Raw genomic sequence first — 12,748 nt, 5'->3', positions numbered from 1 at the left:
AATGAATAGCATATTCAGTGTAATTATCCCAGTTCTTCCTATGAATTTCAAAGATGCATTCCTCTTTTAGAGAAGACTTTAAAAGTTAGCAGAAGTAGATAGTTGCATTGAAGTGGATTTCAAATTTTGCCATTTACTGGCATATAGAGCATTGGGGTTCTTCTCTTTCTGCTGGGAGTGGGGCTATTGGACTTCTAATATGCTCCCCATGGGTCAGTGGGTGGAGAGGTGAGGAAAGGGAGGGAGAAACACAGCAGCATTTGATTCCACTCCCAGCACTCTGTAATATCCTGTACTCACCCTGAAGCAATAGCACCAAGAATCTGGTTTTAGCTTTGGTTCATGTTTGGGCTATATTTTGAAGGCTGTCTTGTCAACCATAAGACTGAAAGACGTATTTTCTAAATGAATGCTTACATATTGGACCACAACTGTACAGCATCTTAAAAACAAAAGGGCAATTATCTGGTCATTTACATGGCCACATAATCATATTATACAAAGGGTCCTGAACAGAGCTAAAGTTGACATCAGCTTTTGTTCATAACCTACTTTGCACTTAATCTTAAAGGTTACCTTCTTGGGAAACTAAAAACTGTTCTTTTTGGTTTCTTTAAAATGTCTAAATGCATGAAAGATTGGAAAATGAAATATCATCTTCCCTAGTTTTGGTGGAGGAAATTCTAGTAGGAGTTTTCTCATCCCTTCATGGGTATAGGTGCGTGTATGTATGATTTATCATTGATAATGTGACTGGCCTGCACACAAAGTACAGCGTCTGTCCTGAGGACCTTGAAAATCCAGAATATGTGGATTATAAAAAATGCGAGGAAGGTTGGAGCAGTGGGCAAATTAGTAGCATGCTACTTGTTGTATCAGAGAAGTAGTGGTTTTTAGGAAGGATTTGAATGAGGAGAAAGTGTTGAATCTTTCCAGGAAAGTGTTTATTTTCCTAGTTTGTCCAGGTTTGAATTAAATAAGTGTTACAATTTTTGGATTGTAAAATTTTTTTTTCCAGAAAAACCCACTCTCTTGGTAGTTCGGTCTTCACTTATCTGTTTTGAGATCATCCCACTATTCCATTTTTTGCTAGCGGAGTGGAGAATTCAAGACTTTACATTTCAGTTGTAAAAACCAAGCCAAAAATTACCATTCCTTTATCCATCAAGGAGAAATAAAAAGGGCAAAAACCCACTTATTTTCCCTTTGTTGGTCACTTTTAATGATCACATACTGAGTCTCCTATGCTTGAGGTTCAGAACAAAGTATGACCTTAAGTATACTCAACCATTTTCAGCATGATTTAAACTACCTGTAACTTATATCACTTAATTATTTTAAAAAAATATGTTCTTATGCTTTTACAGCGTAAAAAATAAAAAAGAGAAGCCTAAACATTTGTTGTAGAATAGATTTTTTTAGTTGTCTTATTTTTTTTTGCATTATTTTTCCTGAGTACTGTAGAATTGCACAATTCCATAATGCCACAACTACATTTTTCCTTATAGTGCTCTGCATAAAGACAATTCTGCAACTCTGTATTATCAGAGCTGTTTCATTTTTTTTCTTCACATGAAAAATACAAAACCAAGAATGTTAAATGCAAATGTCTGTGTTGATGTGTGGCTGCATCATAAAAGAAAACAAAATTGGAAATGCAAAACAGAATTCTCTGCCACACATTTTGGATTACTGGTTAGTCTTTCTAAATATGTAGCTTAGTTTACTGTATAGTATGTGTCACATAAGCTGCTAATACCATTATCATCACAATAACTCTTTTGTTTCCTGGATCTTTTTAAATGTTTTATCTTATTGCATTAGGTGGGGTTTTGCATCTTTATGTAACCTATACACACTTTTTTTTTAAAAGCCCTGGTTGAGCATCCCATTATGGGATTTATTAGGCTGCTTTATTAAACTCAGACTTTGCATCCCCCACATGCTTTTGAATTTACTGAGTGTGAGCAGCATCCAGCCATGGACTTGCTCTGGCCTTTCAGGCTCACTCCTGGGGTGCAGACTGCAATGCTGGTACCCCTTCTCGGGATGTGGAGCCCAGCAGCTGAACTCGCCTTGATCCCAAGACTAGTGTGGACATCCCAAGTCTCACCAGGAGCTCATGCATGCCTTCTTCAGAGCTCCATCCTCGTGGGTACTCTGGATTACTGTTTCACCCTTTGGGGATTTTGTGACAATTAAAACCAGTAACACACAGACTTTGCAAACACACTTCTAAACCACACACACTTCCTTGGCCAGGTCTATATTTTGAGTGCTTTGCTGGTATATCTATATTGGTACATGTATGCTGGCAGAAGGCTCCTAGTGTGGATGCAAGTTGTACCAGCAAAACTGTGCTTTTACTGGAATAACTGCATCTACATGAGAGGCTTTTGGTGAGACAGCTGTCAGTCGGGGATCACACCTCTTTACATCCCTGACTGACAGAGCTATGCTGGCAAAAGTCTGTAGTGTAGACCTGGCCATAGACAAAGCATACGGGATATACAGATCTATGGAAAAATATCAAACACCTGCATGTGAAACCTTCCTCCTTTTTCTCAGCCCTTCTGAGAGCCCTTCGGGTCTTAATCAACATCTTCCAGCAAGTCCAGAATTCTCCAGCCATTCTACTCCTGCCCAGTCTTGTCTTCTAGTTTTGATATGCTACCTCCTTGTTAGGGAGTTTCCCTTTTAACAACAGAATCCAGTACTCTTCCTGTCCTTTCCTTGGAGTATTTCCACTCTGTAATTCTTTATGGCCTGCTGTCTCCAACCCTCAGTCTTTGTTACTGGGGATAAGAGACATTTGCAAGCCAAACATTTGTGGGTGGTAGAATTTAATACCCTGATAAGGCAAGGTTATTGCAATGCTCATGGTCCTTAATGTCTGCTCTATTCTGGGGAGACACCCAGACCTTCTCCCTTTAAAACAAGAGGATTGATGCAGGGATACAATGAAAGCTATCAGTAAGGGTTTAAACATACAGGGAATTCATAAAAGACTGGAATTCATAAGTTCACATAAACAGATCCCCAAACTGTCACAAAATAATCAGCCTTCGTTTTGTCCTTTTGTCATTGTCCACTTCTCTCCTGACTACATAGTAAGATGCTGTCTGCTCTTTCTCTTATTCATTTTCCCAATATTCATTATTTTATAATAACTTGGATATTTTTTCAGTGCAATGATAGATAATTTACTTCAAAAAGTGTAGAAATTTTACATCAGACACTTTTCATGTGTGCAGTGTTGTAGCCGTGTTGGTTCCGGGATATTCAACAAGGTGAGTGAGGTAATATCTTTAATTGGATCAACTTCTGTTGATGAGAGAGAAGCTTTTGAACTTAAACGGAGCTCTTCTTCAGGTCTGGGAAATGTACTCAAGAGTGTCACACCTAAATACAAGATGGAACAGATTGTTTAGCTCTGTGATACTCTTGAGTACGTTTCCCAGCCCTGAAGAAGAGCTTTGTGTAGCTTGAAAGCTTGTCTCTCTTGCCAACAGAAGTTGGTCCAATAATATTACCTAACCTACCTTGTCTCTTTTTTTAAAAAAAAGAATTTAGACTGTTTCCAGGGCATAGGATAGCATTTTTAGCAAACTTAAAAATTCCATTGCTGCATCATTTATCAGGTAAAGTACTTTTCGGCGAAGAAGAAGGCTTGGAGGATGACCCTGAAACGCGGTCAGAAGTCAGCACTGCAACTTTTGCAGGTAGGACTGCATTCTTTTTAGCACTTCTGCCTTTCTATAATCTGTTCACCTTGAATAGCAAATAAGTGTCTGTTCTTAAAATATGATCGACTAAAAATGGAATAGCCCAATGCTACATACAGTTATATTTTACCATCACCTTTACCTTTACGATTTATCCTTTGTTGGTTTATGAAGTGTGGAGATTGTTAAAAATTTAATTCAACTGTGATTATGGAATTTACATAGTTGAGGATTAAAGGGGAAACAACATAAAAGGTGTTTAATGTGGCGGCATGTTTTTAAAAGAATCGTTATTTCAAAACTTAATTTAAAGGGATAAAATGAATTTAAAATCTAAAAAGAGTTGAAAGTAGTTTTAAGTACTACACATGTTCCTGAGTAGTCCTGCCAATCTTTCTCTTTACAATTATATTTTTCCTATTTTAACAAAATGTTTCTAAATTCATTATTGTTGTGTTGAAATACCTGAAAATGAGAAAAAGACTGCCTATACACAGTGTGCTGTGAAATACACTAAGTAAACAAATTGAAATCTATAGAATTTTTTTATCATCTTTCTGTCTTGGTAATCTTTGTGTTTCTTGTGACAGTAAGTAAATAAGCTTTCACAAGGTGTTTTTATCACACAATTTCCCTTTAAAATATCTGCCTACCTTCTCATCTTCCTCATTCTAGTCTTTTGCAACAGTTTCTTGCTGTTATTTTAAAATGTTGTTTTTAAAGTGCTGTTAGCAATCATCGTAACAGAAGATGAACAAATAATATTTTGTTTAAAATAGAAGATGCGTACTGTTTAGAAACTCAGACTCATGTCCAAATTTGCATATATTTTCTTCCTGAACTTTAAAACCCTGCTTCTGGCATCTTTAACCCATAGTTAAAAAAGATGGTTCTTGGACTGCAGTGTTCAAATCCAAAAGGACTAAATATGGGCCTTGAGGTGCTGGTTATACAGCCTTCATAGAAGAAGCAATGAAAAGTTAAAAAGGCTGTACTATACCTAAATGGCTTACAGGCATTTATCTCCCTAGCAATATTTTATTGCTTCATTCACTGCTTCCTTCTAAATCTTTTCCCTTAATCCAGTTTTATATCGGGATGCAAAACTGAATTTGATTATTTTATTTTTCTTTGGTGTTCTAATCTTTTCCTTAAAGTGTATACAGATAATATTTTCTTGATAGATGACTTTGGATCACTAATTGCTTTTTGTTTCAGCCTCTATGAAGAGTGAGATAACCAGTGAATTAGCTTCTTCATCAGGAGTATCAACAGCTGGATCAATAGTAAGTTCTGCAGCTGATCCCACAGGACATGACATCATCACTGAGCAGCCACGTTCACAACATACTTTGCAATCAGACTCTGTAGACGTCACCAGTTGTGATTTGGCCAGCACAACTACTGAAGGGGAAGAGGATGACATGCTTAGTCGGAGCTCCAGCCAAATCAGCACTGTCCAGTCAGACCCCACTATGGACATGAATGATGGCACGCAGGCTTCTTCACCAGTTAGTGATAGCTCTCAGACTACCACAGAAGGTCCAGATTCAGCTGTGACCCCTTCGGACAGTTCTGAAATTGTAAGTGTGCAACGGGCAGAGCGGGTATCCCAGTCTTCTACTGAGGGGCCCGACATATCTCAGAGCTCCTCCATGGAGGGCCCAGTCTTGGACACATCTACTTATTCATCTTCTGCTTTTCCGTCCTCAGCTAATAGCACTGAAAAGGTCAGCAGCTCATAGCTTTAACTGAGAGCTTGACCTCATTTTAACACTTTCACTGCAGCTTTAAAAAATGAATTGCTGTTTATAAAATGTGTTTGAACACAAGGCTTTAAACTTGACCTCTAAGTATTAAACACACTATAAAATTACTCTTCTCACTAAAAGAATGAAAATATTAATGGGTTTTCATGAGAAACTTTCTAAATATTACATGCTTCTTTTTTAATAGTATGTTAGCCCTTAAAACTAACTAAATTGTAAACCTTCAGTTTAAAAGGGCTAGTGAAAGTGTTAAAGGGTGAACCTTCCATTTGGAATAATAGATAATATCCCTCAAGTCTGAGTGTTTCAACCTCATGCTTTCATGTTTCATATTCTGTGGCTTATTGCCTGTGCTTTCTCCCTTGGAAATTGTTTTACTACCTCTTGTTATAGCCTCTTGGAATTTCTGTTACACCTCTACCCCAATATAACGGTCCTTGGGAGCCAAAAAATCTTACCTCGTTATAGGTGAAACTGCATTATGTCAAACTTGCTTTGGCCTCGAGCATTTCTGTTATTCATAGTCACTTCCCGCCCCCTGACCCCTCAGAACCCCAGACCCATCAAACCCCCCCCCGCTCCCTGTCCCTTGACTGCCCTAACCCCTATCCACACCCCCGACCCATGACAGGTCCCCCGGGATTCCCATGCCCTATTCAATGCCCCTGACCGCCCCGCCCCCAGAACTTCTGAACCATCCAACCCCTGCTTGCTCCCTGTCCCCTGACCGTCCCCCGAGACCCTCTGCCCCTTATCCAACCCCTTGGCCCCGGCCCTGCACTCTTAACACACTGCTCAGAGCAGCATGTTGGAGCCAGACACGCTGACATGCTGATCCGCTGGAGTGCGCAGCCCTACCCCCCAGAGCGCTGCTTTACCGCATTATATCCGAATTCATGTTATATTGGGGTAGAGGTGTATATCGTTTGAACATTGCATAACTTCATATATACCACATATTGATGCTTTTATGCTTGCTTCAAGCATTTATTCAGTAGTGTACTCTACAGATATTTCAGCATGCCCGTCTCTTTTTGGTGAAGATGTCATGTAGTTGAAAAAGAACAGTTCAAAAGACACTAATGCTTTTTTTGGTTTTTGTTTTAAAAAAAGTTTTTTTCAATGGATTTGGCAAACGACACAATCAAATGCAGATATGTAGCATATCAACCCTCAATTCAGGCTTCCAAATGTGTTGTCAGTGCTTGACCTAAAAGCAGCTCTGTGAACTTATTGAAGATAAGTTGGGAAGAATAAATGACCTATTGAGTTATTTTTAAAAATGGTTATTTTACAAGTATGGCAAACAGGTACTCTTGCACAAAAGTGGGGTCAGACTGTGCAGGAGAGGAATGGTAATATTTTCTCAAACTCTGACCAGCACTTAAATGCTCATGATGCAAAAATGACCTGGTGTTCACAGTAGATAGTACAGATCTCGGTAATAGGATTGACCCTCTCCTTTCTTGGAAGCTCCTAGTAGTGAGATAGTTAACATTGTTGATGTTTAAGTGGTCATCCTCAAGCTTCAGAGTGAACACTATATTCAGAAGAATTGGAGAGTTCCCACTTCCCTTAAAGCTGTTGCTTCAGGCTGTCTGCATGTTTGGGCTAATATAACTGCATTGGTTTAGACTTGTTCAGATTTTGACAGTTATCTTTGCAATCATAAAGACTGGAGTCTTAAGCTTTTTTAAATTCATAAATATTAAGACCAGAAAGGACAATTAGGATCATAGTCTGACCTTCTGCATCACACAGGCCATAGACTCTCACCGAGTACTTTCTGCATCAAGCCTGTAATTTCTGTTTGAGCTATAGCATAGTTTTTAGAAAGATACCCAGTCTTGATTTACAACTTCAAGCGATGAAGAATACAAGATATCCATAAGTAATTAAATAAAGTTTAAATCGTAAAGCCCAAGATTCCGCTTTAACGGAGAAGTACCAATTTGCTGAGCTGGATGATCACAGTTTACAAATACGTCCTTCACTGGCAGTTTTTAACACTTACATATCTTTTATTTCCTCCTTTCAGTGTTTAGTATGCTCGCTTAGCACATAACCATTGCTCTAATGTACTGGGATTGTGAACTCTGGAAATGAACAGTTAAGTTTGGACACACAAGGTTGTACATAGTTCTTTTCAACATGAGTTGCAATCTAAAATTATCGAAGGCTTTCATATTTTCTTGGTACAGTAACTGCTTGCTTAATATTGTAGTTATGTTCCTGAAAAATGTTATTTTAAGTGAAATGATGTTGAGCAAATCCAATTTCCCCATAAGAATTAATTTAAATGGGGGGGTTAGGTTCCAGGGACATTTTTTTTGCCAGACAAGAGACTATATTTTACATGTGTACACACACACACATATATATATTTGTGTGTGTGTGTGTATAAAATATTTTTTATGTGTACATATACAGACACACATATACACGGTATAAGTTTTAAACAATTTAATACTGTATGCAGCAATGATTGATTGTGAAGCTTGGTTGAGGAGGTGAAATTAGAGGATGGGATGTTTCCCAGGGTGATCTAGCACTGGCTGAGCCCTCAAGGGTTAACGCATTGTTGTTAATGTATCCTCACACTCTACAAGGCAGCCTGAATGGAAGGAGGGGAGACAGCATGTCAGAAAGAGACGGAGAGACACACATACCCTCTGTGTGTGTGTGTGAGAGAGATAGACTAGCATTGCCCCTTTAAGAATGCTGACCCCTTTCTAAGTACACTGTCTTTTTAAGAAGACCAGCAAGTTGAGACAGCTGCTGCTGCCAGCAAGCTCCCTCCATCCTGAGCCCTGTTCTCTCCTCCCCCCACCCCCGTGGAATGGGGTAAAGGAGTGGGGGGGAGGAGAGGGACACCCTGACATTAGCACCCTTCTCCCCTCGCTCTCCCTTCTGCGGCCCTCCCCCCCCCCCCCCCCCCCAGCAAGCAGGAGGCTCCTGGGAACAGCTCCAAGGCAGAGGATAGGAGCAGCACACACAGTGTGCCGGAGGGATGGCTGAATTGCCTGGCAATTGATAGGCTGCTGCACAGGGAACTTAGGGGAGCAGGGAGCTGATGCGGGGGTCCACCCTGTTTCCAAGCCCCCACCAACTACCTTCAGCTGGCTGCTCTTTCTGCAAGTAGTGGACAAAACAGGTGGCTGCCAAACAACTTTATAAGGGAGCATTGCACAACTTTAAACGAGCATGTTCCCTAATTGATCAGCAATGTAACAACGAAACAATGTTAACCGGGACGACGTTAAGTGAGGAGTTGCTGTACCTGCTTGGGAAATCCAGTACATACCATCTTCAGTGAGGTTTAGTGATGCTTAATACATATATAAATTGCCTCTGAAAGGCATCTTGTACTGTAAGTTGATAATTATTTAAACAATGAACTTGGAAATACCCAGAGGTCACCTGGTATTTGGCAAACAGGTTAAGAGTTAACCATTTTAGATGCAATCATAAATACTTGGGTAAATAGCTGATGTGTGCATTAAAATGCTTGAACTACAAATCATAACTAAGCAGCTCCAATTCAAACCCAGTGAAAATGACCTTTAATTAAATGGGCATTTGAGAGTGAAGAGCTTATAGTTGCAGATCACATTGTCTTGCAGATGATCATTATAACAATTATTAAGCTTTATTAAAATTGCATGAAAAATTAACTGGAATTTTTATGAAGCAAACAAATTGCTTAATATTCAGATCTTTAATTCAGTACATGTAAATTCATTCAGAACAGAATTTGATGATGGTATTGCAACAAATGTAACTGAAGTTAGAATTTGTCCTGGTGAATCTTATTGCGGTTTCCATTTGCTTTGGAAATCATGTTCAGTCATTATGGAACCCTACAATGCCATTTCTAGTCACTTTTATTGTAAAACCATAGTGTAAAATACAAATGCATTTTAAAAACCAGTGTTCGAAAGAGTTTTTATTTATCTGCCAAAACCTGAGTTCAGGGTTTGGAATCTTCTCTGCAACAGCTAATCAAAACACAGTTATCTAAAATCGTACTTCCTACATTGTCATAAGCTTTCCCCCGGTAATGTGGAACACTGAACTTGAGTTTTGGCAGGTAAGCAAAAGAGAAACTGCTTCACAGTTACTGTTCAAAAATATTTATTTTAAACACACATTAATGTAATGATTTGGCCTTTAAAATATTTTAATCTTTGTCTATTTGTATTATTTTATTATATAATATTTTGTATTTGTTTATTTTTGACCAATTTTTAACCATGGCAATAATAAAGCAGAGTATTAGTGTATAAATCTAAATCTCTTATAGGTTTAGACAAGTAAGGAGAGAAGTTAAACTAAACATATACACAATAGGATTTTGAAATCCAAATAAGTGGAGTGAAAATTCTGAAAGTGGTTATATCCTATATGATCAGGTGTGCCAGGCTTGCCTTTTTTGTGTTAAATTTGTTATCCTTTGGGCTGTGGGCTTTTTCTGCCTGTTTTTGTTTGTGCAGCTTCCTGCCATTATGAAATCCAAGAATGCTATCTCTTCTTCTCTTGAAGATATGTCATTTTAATTTGGTATTTTGTTAGATATTTTAAATGCTTTCCGACTTAACTGTTTTTTTTTTTTTTTTAATTTATAGGCTGCTTTTTATTTGCATTGTATAGAGGATTGATGTCATAAAAACAGTGAAGGGTGTTTCTAGCTAGTTTGTTGTTGGAATGGGAGTTGAGGTGTCACTGCGTCTTTCTGCATGCTTATTTAATTTTTGTAAGTCTGGGATTTGCTGTATGCAGAAGAGGACCTTTTCAGGTCCTTTTAATATTTTAAAGAGAAATATTATTAAATGATAAAGATTTGTTCCATAATTATATGGTTGGATCTTAGACTTTCATAAATTAAAGACAAGAAACTGTCCATAGTTGTGTCCTGGCCAGTGCATGATAGGAATGTTAAAGGTAACTGACTCAATCAGCATACTGTTTGTGTATTTATTTGCATATATAGTCTAAGCAGCTAAAATTTCTTGACAGCTTAATTGCTATCTTTCACTTTAATGATTTACATGGCATTTTGCAGCTAGGAAATTAACAGTTGCCTTCTGATAGTATAGCTGTGAAATGTTGTTTTGCTACCTTTTTGGTGGTGGTCTCTTTACATTTAATTAAATAAGCAGCAGGTCCATAACATTAGTGTCAGGGGTTGGATTTTTTAAAAAAACTCATTTCCATTGGAATTTGAGTTAGAATGAAGGGATAAAATGAGAATGTCTTGAAGATGTCCAGGCTATGTTTTGTGGTGCCCAGTGGGATCACTGCTAGATTTCTATTACCCACATATTACATCTGAGGTCATTGGAGGGTTTGGCAGCTGGACTGTTCAGGTCAAGTTGAGGCCTTAAAAGGGGGTGGTGGAGGTTGATAACAGCTGGGATGGAGGGTCAGTTTGCGTCACACCAATGAGAAAGGCCCAAGCAGTACTACAGAGGCAGGCTCCAATCTAAATCAGGCCTGTGAGCTATCGAGATCACAATTGCATCTTGAAAAAATGAGGAATCTGAGAAGTGTGGGGCTAGCTCGTAGCTGCACGCTCATGCTAACATGCATCAGACTGACTTTGGCTTGGAACTAGTTCTGAATTACTAACATTGCATGCTTGTGCTCTGACTTGTGCACTCAAAGTTAGTCTACTCTAAAAGTCCACTTCTTGTTTATCTTAGGTTTTAGAGGGTACTGAAAGCCAGTATTCTGGAATGCAGATTGGACAGCTGCAAGATGAGGAAGATGAAGCTGCAAATGTTCTCCATGATGAATCCTCAGATCCTTTCAGAAATTCTTCCCTTGGTATGTTGATAAATAGGAAAAATCAACTACAAAAATAGTAGCATCTTTCATCTGATTTCCAGCAGCACTGATTACCTGTTTTATGTGTACCAGAAACAAATATAAGAACATTCTGATAAAAGTATAAGATGAATTTTCATATTTTACTTGTTCAAGTTTTAACTGTTTGGCAATAAACTTCAGTTAAAAGTCTGTGATTTGCATTTATGTTAATTTACATCTTAAATGTGCTATGTATTGCTTTTTTTCTGAAGCCCTTCAGCACCCACGCTTATTGAAAAACACGGGCCATAGCAGGCAGCCTTCTGACAGCAGTGTAGATAGATTCATGGCAAAAGAAGAAGCAGTAGAATCTGGTGATCATGAAAATAAGGTAAGACACATTCTCTCACTCGAGGTGGGTTTTTAAGTTAGGTGTGTGTTTGTTAAATTTTCAAAACAAGCATACATGAAACAGAACGAGTGGAATTCTGCATTATAAGCAGATAATTTGGTAATATGTACAATAGTTGGTATACTTTACAGTGTATGTCCCAGCTTAAAAAAAGTGCATTTCAGTCATCAACTTTCCAACTTGTAATTAAAACTTCCTAGATCACATAAATACACTATCTTGACAACTTACTTATACAAAAGATGGTATACTATTAGGCAAACATAAATAGACAAGTCATGCAATTAAGGGTGTTAAAACTGTAGAGAGAAAAAGAATTCCCCCTTGCTGTGTGCATGAAGAGTAGCAAAGAGGAGATGCTCAAATATCATTGAGCTGACCACCATCTGCGATGAACATATACAACGAAGAACTTCCAAGGAGTTCAAGTTGAATGCAGTGAGTTTTATATGGAAAAAAAAAATTAATCCCCAATACTGAAAAAGTATGCTAGATGCTTGGTCATACAGTTTAAGATAATAAAACAAATTTGGCAGCTTCCAGAAGGAAGTTAATCTTGAGCTGGGTTTCCATATTCTGTTTCCAGAAAGTATAACTTTGTAGTCGAAGGAGTCTCCTGGACAGTCTTTTGTCAAACAGCAAGTCTAGATAAATAACAATCTACCAGAACTGTCATATTATAGTTTTCATTGTGAAATAAGAACAGTTCTAGTGCTGGTGGTGGCATCTTTGCAAAAATATTTGGTTTTAGGGTATTCTCATAGAAGATGTATTTAATGTGCCTCTGATTTATTACCAGGGATCCTAGTTTTTTGTGATAAAAAAACCAAAATTCTCTGATTAAACCCCTGCCTCCCATAAAATCCATGTTTTTCCACGTTTAAAATAAAATGCTGAACTTTAATTTCCATAGCCGTAATATAAATAGATGTCAGTTGAACACAATGTTTAATGGATATATTCACAATTTTTAAGCTGGCAGCCCAAGCCCTGCCCATTTCCCCGATTATGCTACTGTACATGATTCTATTTTT

General features: G+C 38.1%; 1 protein-coding gene across 2 annotated transcripts in view; it reads left to right on the top strand.

Annotated features, from left to right (window-relative positions):
* Nucleotides 1-12,748, top strand: part of HTT (huntingtin) — a 178,356-nt gene that overhangs the window by 32,775 nt on the left and 132,833 nt on the right. For both annotated transcript variants that reach the window (XR_013346010.1, XM_077815892.1), the window contains exons 11-14: nt 3,642-3,722; nt 4,944-5,308; nt 11,197-11,320; nt 11,575-11,693. Coding sequence is in view for 1 of the 2 variants with exons in the window: in XM_077815892.1 (XP_077672018.1) it covers nt 3,642-3,722; nt 4,944-5,308; nt 11,197-11,320; nt 11,575-11,693 (689 nt within the window). In the remaining variant the exon portion in view is untranslated. The remainder of the gene's footprint in view (nt 1-3,641; nt 3,723-4,943; nt 5,309-11,196; nt 11,321-11,574; nt 11,694-12,748) is intronic.

This window comes from Eretmochelys imbricata, chromosome 4 (assembly GCF_965152235.1).
Source record: "Eretmochelys imbricata isolate rEreImb1 chromosome 4, rEreImb1.hap1, whole genome shotgun sequence".
NCBI classification, from domain to species: Eukaryota; Metazoa; Chordata; order Testudines; family Cheloniidae; genus Eretmochelys; species Eretmochelys imbricata.
This window is presented reverse-complemented; position numbering and strand designations above follow the sequence as displayed.